The following is a 17,028-nucleotide window of genomic DNA, read 5'->3' as shown; positions in this document are numbered from 1 at the left end:
CAGGCTCCTGTCTGAATCTCAATAAACAAACAATACCAACGAGAGTGTTAGTGAAGTCAGGCTCTTGTAACAGTTTGTCATTTAGCGACACACTTTGGTAATTGGCCGCACAGTCAAAGATGTTTTTTTTTTTTGACAGTAAACCCCATGATATGGAATAAACCATACCCTTCCATCACAGTGTATCAACTGTTCTTTTGGTATCCTTACTGTGTAGCCCTTTTCCAGTATGTTTTCCATAAAAGCCTACTCTTGAAAGAAAACTTTTCTTACTGAACTTCCGCTTCAAGGAGTTAAGCCTCTGTTCAGCAATACCACGGTTAAATGGCATCTTCATCTTGTCATCCTTCACAGGCTACTTAATGCAGAAGTGACCATCCACGATCTGAGCTAATGTTGTAACAGTATGCATGAACTGTCTGTCATGTTGTGACTGTTCTCATCTGTAGTCACATCTTCTTTCAGAAAAATCTGAATTATAGTGCTTCATCAGCATGTCCTCAACACTTAAAACAGATATACAACTGGCAAAGAAATTTTGTCTTTTGTCATTATCTAATTCTTTTTCTTGGCATTTGCTAATTGGCCCTTTAACAACCCAGCCAATGGGAAGTATACACTCACTGTTCCCAGCCCCAGTATGGTCCCTCTTTCTGCACCCTGCAAACACAAGAGCACTTGTGACTTCACTCGTTCTTTGTGACCTGTCGTCTGAATTGTTGTTCTTTGATGAAGCATCTTTCTTAACAACATGCAAAATAACTAGGTGCTTGAATTAACAATCTGGACAAGAAGCCCTTTTTTTACAGTCCTTGGACCTGCTGTTAGACACCCAGAACAAAGGCCTTTTGTTTTCAAGAACTGAATTCTTTCTTTCAGAGGCTGTTCTAGAATCTTGTTGCATGCATTCAGTGCATGGTTCTTCTGACAGTAAAGACAGGGAATTTGAAATACACTTGCTGACTTGGCTGCAAAACGTATCTTCTCAGGTTTGGCTTTTACTGACATTATTTTTGGTAGCAGACACATTTACAACAATATCTCCAAACAACGGGTTATTTGCAACCTTTGTTTGTCTGTACACGTATTCCACTACATCAGGAAACCTGACTCTTTGTCTTGTTTTTTCTTGAATGTCATAAGCATAACTTCTCCATATTTCCTTCAGTTTGAATGAAAGTTTGGATAAAATGGACCTCATGTTGGTAGCATTGTTCATTTCGTACATGTAATCCAAAATCATTTATGTTACAACATCCAACCAAGGACAAAGCAAAGGCAATCAATCCATTTCTGTCTTTCGACCTTATTCGAGGCCATTTCATAGCCTTCTTGTTATAAGCTGTAGCAATGGTTATTTCATCTTCATAGTGATGATCAAGCAGTTCTCTGGCTTCTTTATAAGCTCCGTCAGGTTTCATGTGCTTACAGCTCTGAATGAGATCAAGTGGCTCTCCACTCATGAACTGTTTGAGGTAGTACAGCCTGTCCTGATCACTGCTTGTCTTACTGTCGATAGCATTCTCGAATGCCTTTATAAAAGATCTGTAAATCTCCTGTAAATGTTGATATGTCTTTTTGAGGGAGTTAAGACAAATTCTGTTGTTTAATGAGCATCTCAGTGACTTGTTTTGATGCTGTAACACTTTGTGAAGACTGTCTGTAGAAAAATCAGTGTGATCATGAAAATTAAGATGTGGCGTGCTGCTGACGGCATCAAACCTTGACGGTGACTCTCTTCTATCTGAAGAACCAACTTCAGTGGCTGGCACTTTGTCGTCTACCTCGTGTTTTTCTTATTTAACTATCAGGGGTTCCAATTGGGGTCCTGAAGGTAGCTCTGATAAAACACAATTAGATTCACGAAAATCTTTAAATTCTTCATGCACCTTTAGTTTGGCGTCTGAAGCAGCAAGCTCAGTTACAAACTCCAATTGTGAGTTCCAACAGTGCTTCACGTTCAGCTTTAATTTTCAACATTGCAGAAGTAGTACTGGAAGTCCGGCTTACCATGGAATAAGCTTTGGATACACTATCACGTGGACTAATTTTATCTTCCTCATATTTTAGGACAGGGGTTTTCAAACTGGGGGCTGGGGGCCGCCAGATGGCGCTAGGGGGGCAGCAAAAAATTTTAGATAAGGGCTAATCAATGGGCCCACATGGTTGAATTTTGTGTCCTGCATCATTCTGAAGGTTAATATATTTTTTATAATAATTTGAGCTCAAAAGTACTGCAAAAATTAAGCTTTATGCTTATGTCATTTAAATGCATTTGACACTTTCGTGAAACAGGAAAAGAAGCGCAGCAGCCCGCCTCTGTGCACGGGGGACTTTTATTGAATAAGCGCTTCTGGTCGGGCACTTCCTGTGATTTTTGGCGCTTGTCTGCTGCACCTGACTGCATTTACCTTTCACTTACGCTAACCTCTTTTACCCTAAACAACTAAATGAATGCTCAGGACTATTTACTGACAATATTTCAGTTAAAATACATGATCAATATGAACATTATCGGAGGCTGAAAGCACTCCCTGTATATGGCTTGCGTTGCTAAGTAATCGATCAGCTGGGTGCTGCGGAGTGCGCGCCTCTTTGCGCAGGCTTCACTCATGGGGAACAAATAGCATTTTAAAGACACGGCACAACATTGCACCTCGTCCAAAGTGCGACAGGCTTTTCACTTTGCATTGTACAAATATCAGACGGTTCTCTTTGCAGCATGGCAAACAAACATTAAAATTGTAAAGCAAAAAGTGCTGCAATAACAATGAATGGAGCTGTCATCACATCAGCGAGTGCTCAGAGTTTCACTCCTGTTACACTAATGACAGCTGGATGAGCTCTGCAGTGAACCTCTTACTCACATTGGTTCATAACTGGATGATTAAAAAAACTAAATTGTATACACCCTGAATAAAACCACTATAGCCTATAAAAATTATCATGTATCTATTTGTGTTATGTTATAGGGCTAATTAATTATTAAAAATTAAAATGTATTAGTGCTCTGTATTTAATGGAGCTCAACATATCTGATCAAATTTTAATACTCTGAATATAAAAGCATTTTTTTCAAGATGTTCCACTTTTTCCCCATATTTATTTGTGTAAATAATTTAAATGTAATGTTCAGTATTATTAATAGAACACACTGGTATGGACATTTTAAAGTCAGCAAAGCTTCTAAAATTAAGCAAAGTAAAATTTGTGGCTTTTTGAACTTGAATACCCACATCTAGATTGCATTTAGGAAATTATTTTTTATCAGTGTAAGTCAGGATTGTCGACCTGAGTAAATTATGATGTGCACAAAAAAAAAAGGATAAAAATAAACAAAACACACTGAACCACTACAGCCTCCATTGTAGTATTGCTAGTTACAACAGTACAGGTAACTGTTAACAGGCTGATGAATGACAAAACTCTTTAAAACTTTAAATCTTTAGATACATTTAGAGTCTCAGCTGTAAGGGTAAATACAGAAGAGTCTAGCTGTGCATAGGCAGAAAAAAAGCATAAAAATGGCATAAAAAACTGTAAACGTGATGACTCGAACACAAAATATGGCTTGATGGAATCCAGTGAGAGAAGACCACAATGAACACTGCGCATGAAGATTTGTTCAATAGATTGAAGCACTGAAACCATGTCAACTCAACTAACATCTTACAAAAATTTATCCAGATAGTAAATAATATAAATTTATTGAATAATATATAATAATATAAATGTATTGAATAATACAATTTAAAAAAATTAAGTACAGTTGTTAATTTGAGGGGGTGGCGTGATATTTATTTTTTGGGGGTCCCCGAAAGAATTCGCCCTACACAAAGGGGCCCTCAGCTGAAAAAGTTTGAAAACCCCTGTTTTAGGACATCTGCAATCCATTTGTTTGTGTCTTCTATAAACTGCTGAAATTCCAAAAATTTGTTCTCATAAGCATCTTGATCCGCTTATTATCTTCATCTATTAACTCACACAACTCTTCATTAAGTCGTTTATACTGTTTAAGCATCTTTTGAATTGTAGCAATTCTTCATCTTTAATGAAGTTAACATTGTGTTAACATTTTCCTTCAATTTGGCTAAATCATTCTTCTGTTTGGTTTTTGTGGCAACTTTTCCTTGAGTTCTCCTTTGAGCCTGTGTATTTTCGTCTCTTCAGCCTTTTCTGTGGGCTTTGGTGCCCTCTTTTGGCCAACACTCGCAGCTGCGCTTTCATCTGCCATGTTATGTCGCTTTAAAATCCTCACACAAACTATAACTTTTAGACGATGGCTATTCGAGTCATGACGAAAATATCTGACCTGTTTCAGGGAATGTCTCATTTAGCAGACAATTTACTCTCTAGAAATGCTACATCTGGCTTTATTTGTTGCAATAATGCATTGTTTGACTGTTTAATTGTAAATCTTAACGCATGAAAAACGCAGGATATTTACATTTCTTACAAATTAACTTTGCAGTTTGCATAGGTCAAAAGACTGTGTTGCTCAAACGTCCAGTGGCTTCTGAATGATTCGCGGGGTTCTAAATCTAACAGTTAATCAAATTACGTTATGCTACATCACTGGTAAACTTTTTACATACCAGTTTCTCAGATTTGTTCAACAACTGACTCTTTTTACAGTGCTAATTCATTCATTCATTTTCTTTTTGGCTTAGTCCCTTTATTAATCTGGGGTCGCCATAGCGGAAGGACCCGACAACTCAAGCATGTTTTGACGCAGCAGATGCCCTTCCAGCCGCAACCCATCACTGGGAAATATCCACACACACTCATTCTCAGTGCTTATCTTTGTTCTAATTATTTTTGCAGTCTGATGAATGTGCCACCACACACACAAAGCTTTGTTTTATTATTTTTTATTTATAATTTGATTGCATTTTATTATTTGTATATATTATCTTTTTGTTTTAAGAAACTCAAAGAGTTATTACAGACTACATTACTAACCTGGCAATCATGAACAACAGTAATGACCCAAGTGGATTCAGTCACAGATCCCATGCATGCCATCATAGCATATTCCATGTCGGCAAAACCTTCTCCTTTCCCAATTCTGTAACCTTAATACATTGTACACCATTTATTTCTGTTATGGAAAACAGACACAAGATAATCAAGTTTTTTAATGTGTTTTCCTTACCTTTTTCAGATACAGCCACAGACCCAACTACGACAAGATCCACCTGAACTTTGTCATCTAAACCAACAGGGACACTGAACTCTTTGATACCCTTGCACAGAAAGAATGTTTAACTTCAAACAGATGAGAGAGAGAGAGAGAGTGCATGCACAAAACCTTATAAACAAGACATCACCTGAGAAGTAGAACAAACACGCAGTGTTTCTTTAGTTGCACCTTTTGGTGGAGTTATTCTGTTAAATAACCCAAATCTTAGACGAGGTGTTGGAACAAGTAAGGATTTTCTTGCCTTTATTAAAATGTAAAATAGGACATAAAATCCAAATTAAATGTTGTAAATAATTACAATTACAATGAAGAATGAAAAAATGTCTCCACAATTTCTAGCAATCATAATCAGCATACCTTCAGAGCAGCTAACCGAACCCCCTCCATTGGTTTGTCAGGATCCACCTTGACTACAGCACTTTCGATGAAGATCTCTAATTGTGCTACCTTATTACATGCCTCCAGTGCACCCTGAAAATGGATAGAATATATAGTGTATATATTAGGGGGGGGGCAAGACTTCGTTTTACGAAATCTCATGAGATCAATTCACGACAAGATTTCTCGTTGAGGTAAAAAATTGCCTCGTGATTTATAATTAGCATAATGCACCATTTGAATTTTCTGCTAATCATCACTAACCCAACAAAAAGAAGTGACTTAGCACAATGGAGCATAAGTGTAAGAGGGGTCTGGCTATTGTTGAGTGATGCAATCTTATAAAGATAAATGCATCATAAAGGCTGCATCTAGATACTATTGGTGAGGGTGCAGTTAGTATTGAAAATGCCCCTGCCACTTTTAAATAATTTGAGTGGCAAAATTTTGGTTTTTCAGTAGAAGTTAGAAACGGTGAAAGAGTGACGGACAAGACGAACACAATATGTAAACACTGTAAAAAACAATGCCTTTACTGTGGCTAACATGAGCACTATGCAAAGACACTGTGATGCAAAGGTCTTAACTGCTGCCCGAAATTGACATGATTATAATCTTGAAAAAGATTACATATAAAGTCATGTATCTTATGACCTTTTCTTATCTGTTCTGGGTAGTTAATATCTCTTTTTAGGCTTGAAGAAAAACATTATTTCTGTTTGCACTTTTAGTTTAGAGAGAGCAGTACTTTGGCTATAGATTCACTTAATGTTTGCCTTTACAGTATTATTCATGCTATAATATTTTATTTATACAGTGTATATTTTTCATATTCAATATGTGAAAAGAAGTTGGATTTCTCATGTGGAATTTTTACAGGGGAGAAGCCAGTGTATGACAAAATATTTTGCAGCGGTTGCATATGCTTTACTACATAGAAGTTGATTTCAAAATGCACGAATTTCAAGTCGTTATGCATTGTGATTTTTCAGTTACAAAATATATAAAAATATTATATATAAAATATATATATAAATATATATATATATATATATATATATATATATATATACACACACACACACACACACACACAACAGTTCTGTCTGGTTCTTGAATCTGAATCAGAGTCATGCGATATTCTGCAAATAACAGCACTCGTCCAGCCTCTTAACCCTTCACCCTTGTTTATTACTCCACCAACATACAGCGACAAGCAGAGGACACTGTACAGTTTGACAAATATTGCTGCTGTTGGACAACACAGTTTTTATATTCAGTGATCTAGTTGTGTAGATTGCAACTATGCAGTTTATTTATAAGGATAGTGCCTATTTTAAAATATTTATAATTTCTCAGAGACAGCACATCACCAGCCTTTAGCATTTCATTGAACTGAGCAAAGACGGTTGACTTTGTTCATCCACTAGATGGTGACAAAGACTGCATAACAAGCCCTTAAAAGTTCAGGACACCCTGGAAAACATTTTTTAAAATATATTAACAGATTTGTATGTGTTGAGCAGTAGTTAAGACAATGTTAGCACCTGTCAGCTTTAATTGTGGGGCAAAATGGATGATTTTGAGCTTTTGTCAGCTAATTTCAGCTTCTGGGTTTAAAATGATTTTTGGGGCGGGATCAAAATCGGCGACGTACCGAAGTACCGCAAGTGCAATGATGACGCGTCAGTTTCTCATTATTATTCAAAGCGGAGTTTCCTTATCCTATGAGAAGAGCCGGCTGCTTAATTATTCATGAGAGCACGACAGGACACGCTTTCCGAAGGCAAGGCAGATGCAGACCTGCCAGACCAGTGCCAAGCTCAAGCTGTGAGACACGGACCCACGGCATGCAGTAGCCGTTTATGAAGGCTCGTATGTGTTTGTTTCCATGATCCACGGGGTGTGTTGCATGTTTTTCCCCGCAATCCTGCCAGGGCCGATCATACAGCAAAGCTGTGTGTGTGATGCAAGCATTTTTGTCGGGAGGGCAGCACGAGAATTGGAGAATGGAAGATGTTGTCTTGTATCAGGAGTTCATTCACATTCAGACACATCGCCGTGCTGCTGTGTTTGCCTAAATCCTCAAGATTACCAGCAGGACTAATGGTTAAAATAGACAGGTCAGGAGACCTGCTCCACTGAGTCTGCATTTAGATCTATGATTCAGACCCGGGGATTGAGGCAGAAGTCTTCATTTATAGTGTTTATATAAACACGATTATCTTTATAATGATTTAAATTGTGGTTGTATGTATATGAAATTACGAATAACAAATGTAGCAGGACATTAAATTCCTGTTTATTTCTTTGCATTTTAACTTTGTAAACTATTAACTCATGCGTCTCCTCACGGTTCGTCTCAATTTGTGAGCTAACTGACATCAACAGTTGTTCGCTCCCCTTCTCCCTTGCTGGCCACGCCCACTCCTGCCCTATGCTCGCGAAGCTCCACGCCCATTAATCATGCATACTTTGAAAATATTCTGAAGTAGACTTTAACCGAAAGTGGGGGGTGTCATCGCCCTTTAAAGAATAAAACAGCCTAATTTCTAACTACAGCTGATCAAATCGATTGTTTTCTATAAGCAGTGAGAGTTTTATGTGCTGCTCCACAGCTGCAAAACATGAGCACATCTCACTTCATGCGCCTGCTCACTATTTTGCCTACGTTTTCAATTGAACTGACAAACTGAGGGTGCAAATACTCAGTAAATACTATAAAATACATGATCACAATCAACGGGGTGGTGACTAGTTTTAGACACAGTGTTTTTTTACTTCTAATATGCTAAAACTTTCTGTTGCTTAGTTTAGATACAATTATAAGATTGGAATTGCCTGTGCTTAAATATTGTATATGCAATCATTTAAAGAAATAAGCCTTTTTGATAGGTCAGGCTATGATGTATACTACTATTGGTAACTTAAAGATTAAAAGAGGGGAGCTTCTCTACAGAGGTGTCTCTCACTCTGGCTTTCTGCTTCAGTAGAAATGGCATCATCACAATGAATAATGTTTCAAAGCATTTCAAAGGACCTTTAAAGTAACACATTTTTGTTTAATGGATACTCACATCCAACAAACCGGTTAGCATTTAATACAAACAATTTGTCTGAACACACGTCCACAGTTAACAATCTCCAGTTGATCCATAAAATTTGATACTTGTTTGGGACCTTTTTGAATGATACCTTGAAGTTGGGAATTCTGTTGTGCACAGGCCGTGGAAAATTGGCAAGGTTTTTCACCTCAATGTAGTTCCATACTTTATGACGCACATCCCATTTCGTTTCCCCTACAAGTCAAAACATAACAACAAATTAAAAGAGAACCATAAAGTCAATTAAAAAATAAAAATAAATAAATAAATCAGGGCTCCAGGGAGTTAACAAATGGTTCCACTTCAAGAGGATTTGTCCTGCTGGTGCTACAAAACTTTGTGAGAGTTTGTACTGGTCCCATTACCATGTTGGACAACTGGTAAGTAACACGAAAAACAAAAAAATGACAAAAGAAACTGAATCACACCACTTATTTGACAACAAACCAATTTATAGCTCAGAATAATACACAGTGTGATAATACCGTGTTGTGGTATTGTCACATGACATGGGTCACGCACTGACAATGCAATTCCACTTGCATGCTGCAATTAAAGATTAGCATCAATGCTCATGCACTACATTTTGCGATGCATGCTCTCTCTCTGTTGGAGAAAACATCAGAGTGGAATTCCACAATGGTCAAAATACATAGAGAGTAAAGAAATGAAAAACCCCACTAATATAATTATATGGGAAATGCTGGTGCTGTAAGAATAATCAATAAATAATAAGACCATCTGTCTTGAAAAGAATCATGATAGTGAGGAGAAACTTTTTTTTTCTCCCACCAATATTAAAAACAAGTACAGGGATGAAACTCTTAACTGGATTTGGCAAGATGGCGGATCTACAACCTATGAAATTCTTAACTCAGCCTAGCCTGCTCAAAAGTGACAACTTTGGTTTCAATCAGATCTAAAAAGGAAATAAAGTGAATATTAGCAAATCAATCTAACTGTCACAACACAGGTAGGATGAGAGAGAAGAAAGCACAAACCAGAATGTTTATTGACACAGATTCAAGATTCAGATATGAAGAGTCTTTGCTTATCTTGTTTGATTGGACATAATATATTGGACATATATATATATATATACATACACACACGCACACATTTTATTATAGAAATAAATTATGCGAGTCATGCAGACATTTAAACACCCAATATCCAGATGATTTAATGCAGTGCAGAAGTTTCAGACACTTCTGAAGTATCAAAATCACTGCCCAAATGTTTGTGGATGCAGTCTTTTTTATCTAATAGGAGTGAGGTTGTACACACTCTGCAGGTCCAGCTTGGAGAAGATACTCTTCACCAACTGCTTCCACAGACACATAGATATGGGAGCATTAAAATAATTCAAGAAGCATTTTAAATTTGTTTAAATTTAGTCAATTGATTCTTGAATAAACTGCAAAAAGTTGTAGGCTTTTGCTGTATTTAACAAAAATAAATTGTTAAATGCGATAAGTGACCAGTGTAATGCTAACAGCTGATTGGCCTGCAAAGTGATGTCAAAGCTACTCATTTGAATTTTTGTAATGATTCGATGCCAAAACAGATGATCATGCAAACAGAACAAGCTTATAATGCCAAACAGCATAAAACTACTATCTACTGTATTTAACTGACACATTCAGGTAATGTTATTCACAAAAATTAACTCCATGAAAGAAAAAGCAAAGCAACAACTAGATACAAACATGTAGTGATACAAGCAAACGTGATACAATGTAAAAAGTTCTTCAATTGTGTTGTGTATAGTATTTATTTTAAAAAGTATATTTCTTCCAATAAATTGATTGTCTTTTTTAATTCATTTAAGTTTTACATAAATAAAAAGTGTGATTGCTTGTCTTAAGTATTCAAAGTTAATCTTAATTTGTTAATTAAATATTACAATGGATTATGTATTTTTTTAGTTATACAGTCTGCAGATATATTACCATAAAAGCTTTCTGTGTCATTGACTCCTGGCGTAGTGAGTTTTGTGCATACTTGGCTCAAGCTGTATTGGTCCTGGTGGCAGTATGACCTGAGAAACGTTCCGATCTCCTGGATTTTGCACTCAGTCTGGCCGTTAGTCTGGGTATGATAACCAGAGGAGAGATTAAAGGGCACCTATGGTAAAAAAAAATCTACTTTTGAAGCTGTTTGGACAGACAGGTGTGTAAGTATAGTGTATAGACAGTCATATTGGGGTGATATAAAAAATACTCAGTCCTTTTTTTTCAATTTAACAACATAAAAACGGTGGACCAAATGGAGCAGTTTTCAAAGCGACAGCAACTTGACGTAGGAGTGCGGTCCCCCCACCCACCAATATTGATTGACTTCACCATATCTTCAATTTGTTGATTCATGTCCACCATTTTTAGCGGGAGTCAAAGCGATATTACTAAAGGAACATCCTTGCTCTATTTTTAGATGCCCGGTCTCATTGGGCTCAAAACAAGATCAACATTCACCAGTTAATTGCTATAATCGGAATTATTGATTGTATCTTGAGGCAGGTTTGCAAACATGTGTACTTTTCATTGCGTCTACCTTAAACTTCAGCCATTTGCATTTCTCGAGGTCACAGAAGCTTCCTGTGATCTTAAGTAGGTGCAGCTGGAAAAGTGCATGCGCGTTTCTCTCCATTGTAAAAAAAATAAACTTGCCTGCAGGTCGCACACCAGAAGCGCTGCTCTGCGTGGCACGACGCTGATGCAGCGCCATGCATTTTAAAATTCTAAACATAGGTTTCTATCAGGGTACACACAATGGACAGCGGACAGCCACCGACTTTAAGCACCGGTGTGTTTAGAAGAGTTCTAAAAGGCGTGGTGCGGCGAATCGGCACTCTTCATGTTTCTGCCATGCCACATAGAGTATCCGGTGTGCCATGTCGCAGCGCATCCGGTACCTCAGTCAAGCTCAGCACTTTAAACTAGCACACAGTTGTCTGTAAAACTATACAAAGAAACAAATGATTGTGTACTTTCTGCTTGGTCTGGGTAAGAATCGCCTGTAAAAATTGGCAAACCCCAGAAACCGCTGGACCGCCTTGCAACTGTCTGGGGTGAGCCAATCCGCAACAGCTTTTACCTTGGCAGGATCCATTCGCAATCACTCGGGCGACAAAACAAACCCCAGGAACGAAACCGACGGTGTATGGAACTCACACTTCTCCACCTTGGCGAATAGACGATTCTCCAGCAGCCGCTGAAGCACCCGCCTGACGTGCTGGACATGCTCCTGTTCATTCTGGGAAAAAATCAGAATGTCATCGAGACAGATGAACACAAAGCGATTTACCATGTCCCTGAGCACTTCATTGACGAGTGCCTGGAAGACCGCCGGTGAATTCAAGAGCCCAAAGGGCATAAAAAGATACTCAAAATTTACATTTACATTTAGTCATTTAGCAGATGCTTTTATCCAAAGCGACTTACAAATGAGGACAAGGAAGCAATTTACACAACTAAGAGCAACAATAAATAAGTGCTATAGGCAAGTTTCAGGTCTGTAAAGTCTAAGAAGGGAAGTATTAGTATTTTTTTTTTTTTTTTGGGTACAGTTAGTGTGATATTCAGAGAGGCAATTGCAGATTAGGAAGTGAAGTGGAGACTAAATAGTTGAGTTTTTAGTCGTTTCTTGAAAATAGCGAGTGACTCTGCTGTTCGGATGCAGTTAGGGAGTTCATTCCACCAACTGGGCAGATTGAGCGTGAGCGTTCACGAAAGTGATCTCTTCCCTCTTTGGGATGGAACCACGAAGCGACGTTCATTCACAGAACGCAAGTTTCTGGAGGGCACATAGATCTGCAGAAGTGAGAGCAGATAAAAAGGAGCAAGGCCAGTCGGCGCCAGTGGTGTAGTGGTTAGTGCGTCGACATATGCACTCCGGTGCTCGCGGCGACCTGGGTTCGATTCCGCCTCACGGTCCTATGCCGATCCTTCCCCTCTCTCTGCTCCCCATGCTTTCCTGTATATTCTCTACTGTCCTTTCAAAAATAAAGGTGAAAAACCCCTAAAAAATAATTAAAAAAAAAAAAAAAAGGAGCAAGGCCAGAAGTCACTTTGTAGGCAAACATCAGAGCTTTGACCAGTAGGGGTGTTGAAGGCGATCTTTCATTCGTCCCCCTCCCTCATCTGAACTAGGTGGTAGGCGTTGCAGAGATCTAATTTAGTAAAGATGGTTGCCTCCTGCAGGAGGTCGAAGGCCGATGACATCAGTGGCAATGGATAACGGTTCTTTACTTTGATATCATTCAATCCCCGATAATCAATGCAGGGGCGCAGAGATCCATCTTTCTTCTCCACATCTCTATCAATATGAGGGTTATGCTTGACTAGCCAGGTGTGACCCAACACTAGTGGAGCCGTGGGAGAGTGAATAAGGAGAAACTGTAACTGCTCCACGTGATTGCCTGAAAGTGTGAGTGTACGGGGAATTAGTGTGAGTGCAGTGTGTTATAACAGCTAGGTGAGAGCCGCAAAGTGTTTTGGCTGAAATGGGGTTATCCAGAGTGACCATAGAAATAACCAGTCGTTTAGCAAAGTTTAAGTCCATAAAGTCTCCTTCCGCACCGGAATCAATAAGGGCAGACACCTGCTTAACAAGACTCTTAACATTTAACCTGGCTTGGAGTGACGCCCGACCCCTGGGCAGTGCACGTGTGTTCATCGTGCTCACCGTTACTCCGCCCTTAGATGGCTTACGCCGCTCTCTGACAGGGCACGCGGCCACCTGATGTCACGAGCAAAGCAGAGGTGAACTCAAATGCAGAAAAAACAAAGTCTTTATTTAAGTAGAGGGTCTCAGGAAAAGCAACAAAACTAAGGTAGCCCAGATGGGTGAATGCTGGGGAAGCATCAAAGAAAAAAACTCCAAAACAACGGGACGCTTGCTCACTGGGAGTCCTGGACACAGATACAGGGTGAATAACATAATGCATCACACAGACACACAAGCGACAACATACTGACAAACATGAAGGGAAATGACGTGCTATAAATAGGGAAAAAGGGAATGAGAAACAGATGGAAAGAATTAGCCGAAATGACTGCTGTTTCTGTGTCTGCGAATAAAAGCAGGCAAAAAAGGTAATCTGTAACACTAAGTAGAGGAAAGTAGCAAGAACGTGTGCAAGTACGGTGACAAGAAGAAGCTGGAACCTGCTGGTCAGGTGGATGGTTGAATGAATCCTTGCTGGAACAGTTTGGAAATGTATTCCTCCATTGCCTTGCCCTCCGGGATGGACAGGGGGAAAATCTGCCCCTTAGGGAGTTTATATCCAGAAAGAAGGTAGATGGCACAGTCCCATGACCGAAGGGGTGAAAGTTTGGTAGCTGCCTGCTTGCTAAATACATTCTGTAACGACAAGTAATCAGGTGGGATATCTACATGGGAAGTAGCAGTCAGGCTTTCAATATTGGACGCAGCGACAAGAAGCGACAGTTATACATACAATTCTTTCTCCAGTGGAGAATTTCACAATCTTCCCACCTGATTTCTGGAGAATTGAGTGCCAGCCATGGATGTCCCGAGATACTTCCAGTACCAGAAAGCTCACTTCTTCCTGATGGAGACAACCAATTTGGAGCATTATCTTAGGGGAGCAATACCTGACCCTTCCTCTTCCTAGTGGTTTTTCTTACAACCAAGTTTTGGTGTTTGTGGTATTGACACTGGAGCAGGAGCTGATCAAGATATTACTGGGATGTAGAAGTCCAGAGGATCCTGAATACATTAAAGCGGAGACAGAATAAGACATTTTAGGGGTGACCGTTCATTCATTTTCTTTTTAGCTTAGTCCCTTAAATAATCTGGGGTCACCACGGCGGAATGAACCACCAACATATCGAGCGTATGTTTTGTGCAGCGAATGCATCACTGGGAAACATTAATACGCACTCATTCACACTCATACACTACGGACAATTAAGCCTACCCAATTCACCTATACCACGTGTCTTTGAACTTGTGGGGAAAACCGGAGCACCCAGAGGAAACCCATGCGAACATGGGGAGAACATGCAAACTTCACACAGAAACGTCAACTTACCCAGCCGAGGTTCAAAACAGCAACCTTCTTGCTGTGAGGCAAATGTACGACCCACTGTGGAACTGTGCAGCACCATGGGTGACCAGGCAGTAATGAGATTTAAAGGGCACCTAGGTTACCCCTTTTTTCAAATTTAATATAAGTCTTTTGCGTCTCTAGAATGTGTATGTAAAGTTTCAGCTCAAAACACCAATCAGATTTTTCATTATACCATTGACTAGATCCTGTTTTATACATCTTTCCACCAGGGGGTCGTTTTGTTATACTGCCCTCAGCTGCGTCAGACAACAGACAGACTTAAAGGAAGAAGGTCTCATGCAGCGTTTGTGCGAAATAATACAGTAAGAACTTTACCAATGAGTATTTGTTGTGCAGTTGCATTGATGAGTGACACGCAATATTGTTACAAAGTTTACGCACACACACGCACACACACACGCACACACACACACACACACACACACACACACACACACACACACACACACACACACACACAGAGATACACATTGTGATGGGCTGAAGAATCACACGACAAGAGAATTCAAGTTTAGATCCCAGATGGTGGATTTATTTAAAATGGTCCACGTGTGCAAGATTCAAAGGGGTGCTCCAGCAGCGGGTGATGTTCTTTTAACAGTGGGGTGCTCAGTGTCCGTGAGGTGGTTCTAGAAAACCGATCAGTCACCAACTGCTGTCTGAAGAAAAGAAAGGGAGAATAAGCTTTACTGCTCTGTTTCCTTCGTATGCTTCCCCCCTTCTGGTTCTCTCGGTGTGGCTTATGTAGCCGGTCTTGGATGAGTTGCAGCTGGTGCTGATTAGTTGGGAACGGGAGGCCCCAGGTGTTCCTCGTTCCTCTCCAGGACGACGCTGATAGCTCCATGGGATGCTAGTCACACTCTCCCCCCCTAAGTGACATCCTGGTCCTGTGGATGACATGAGACAGTAGGGGAGAATTAGGGGGTGGGTGTGGAGTGACTCCTGACAGACCTGCAATAGCCGCCCAGATGCGAGAGAGTCCATCAGCGTTGGCAGTCCCGGCCCTGCGACGCACAATGAAGTGGAAGTCCTGGAGCGCAAGGAACCATCTTGTCACCCTGGAGTTTGTGTACTTTGCCCTGGCCATCCACTGAAGATGTGCATGATCGGTAACCAGGGTGAACTGGCGGCCAAGGAGGTAGTACCGCAGCTCCAGGAGTGCCCACTTGATGGCAAGAGTTTTTTTTCTACGGCAGCGTAGTTCCTCTCGGCCGGGGTCAGCTTTCTGCTGATGTATAGGATCGGATACTCTTCCCCTTCCTGAACCTGTGACAGAAAAGCTTCTAGTCCTGTGTCAGAGGCATCCGTCTGCAGCAGGAAGGGACAGCCACAATCAGGAGCTTGGAGTACTGGTTCTGAGGTCAGTGCTATCTTGATGTTTCTGAAGGCTTCCTCGGCTGCCGGCGTCCAGTTTACCTTCTCTGGCTGCCCTTTCCTGGTCAGATCTGTCAAAGGGGCGGCTAAAGAGGAGAAGTTAGGGATGAAAAAGCGATAGTACCCTGCCAACCCTAAGAATGCTCGTACCTGGGTTTTGGACTCCGGCCTGGGAGCAATGCAGACAGCTTCAACCTTTTTTTCTTGGGGCTGGATGAGTCCTCTTCCCACTTTGAAACCCAGGTACTTCGCTTTAGAGAGGGCAAGATGGCACTTATGAGGATTGGCAGTGAGTACAGCCCTTCGGAGTTCAGACAGCACCCTCCGTAGACGGTCCAGATGATCCTCCCATGCACCGAGTGGATCACAATGTCGTCTAAGTATGCTGCAGTATATGCACTCTGTTGTAGTGGCGTTGTTGGGCCTTTTGTGCTGTAATCAGATGCTCCCAGACTAACGGCATGACACGGTCAATTTTTTCCCTCATCTGCTTGACGTGTTCCACCCCAGACTGATGGATTGTAGGCTGCTGCCTCCAGGCCTCCTTTGCCACATCCAGGAGGCCCCGGGTTTGTTGTCCTACGAGGAGCTCAAATGGGGTGAAGCCAGTTGAGGCCTAGGGGACTTCCCGGATCCCAAAGAGAATGTAGGGCAGCATAAGGTCCCAGTCGTGCTTGTCCTCCGCGGCAACCCGTCTTAGCATTTGCTTTAATGTTTGGTTAAAGCGTTCAACCAGGCCATCTGTCTGGGGGTGATAGTGGTGTCAACTGCTTCACCTTCAGCAGCCTGCAGAGGTCAGCCATTAACCGTGACATAAAGGGGGTACCCTGATCGGTCAGGATCTCTGCGGTGATGCCGACTCGGCTGGAGAG

The 17,028-nt window shown here is 40.6% G+C and overlaps 1 protein-coding gene and 1 long non-coding RNA gene across 6 annotated transcripts in view; one reads left to right on the top strand and one right to left on the bottom strand.

Moving 5' to 3' along the window:
* LOC137488296 (uncharacterized) overlaps positions 1-17,028 on the top strand; it is a 724,224-nt gene that overhangs the window by 580,902 nt on the left and 126,294 nt on the right. The gene's annotated exons all lie outside the window — the stretch shown is intronic.
* mthfsd (methenyltetrahydrofolate synthetase domain containing) overlaps positions 1-17,028 on the bottom strand; it is a 71,514-nt gene that overhangs the window by 25,486 nt on the left and 29,000 nt on the right. Inside the window, exons 2-8 of one of the 5 annotated variants that reach the window (XM_087292358.1) lie at positions 11,859-11,940; positions 10,638-10,812; positions 8,777-8,880; positions 5,561-5,674; positions 5,331-5,444; positions 5,156-5,246; positions 4,963-5,075 (exon numbers count right to left, since the gene is read on the bottom strand). In XM_087292358.1, the coding sequence (XP_087148484.1) occupies positions 4,963-5,075; positions 5,156-5,246; positions 5,331-5,444; positions 5,561-5,674; positions 8,777-8,880; positions 10,638-10,812; positions 11,859-11,940 (793 nt within the window). The remainder of the gene's footprint in view (positions 1-4,962; positions 5,076-5,155; positions 5,247-5,330; positions 5,445-5,560; positions 5,675-8,776; positions 8,881-10,637; positions 10,813-11,858; positions 11,941-17,028) is intronic. The other 4 variants (XM_087292360.1, XM_087292357.1, NM_001045099.1 and 1 more) reach the window with 4 other exon arrangements.

The sequence above is a fragment of the Danio rerio genome, chromosome 18 (genome assembly GCF_052040795.2).
Source record: "Danio rerio strain M-AB ecotype USA chromosome 18, GRCz13ab, whole genome shotgun sequence".
Taxonomy (NCBI): domain Eukaryota; kingdom Metazoa; phylum Chordata; class Actinopteri; order Cypriniformes; family Danionidae; genus Danio; species Danio rerio.
The sequence above is the reverse complement of the archived record's forward strand: the minus strand, read 5'-3'. Positions and strand labels throughout refer to the sequence as shown.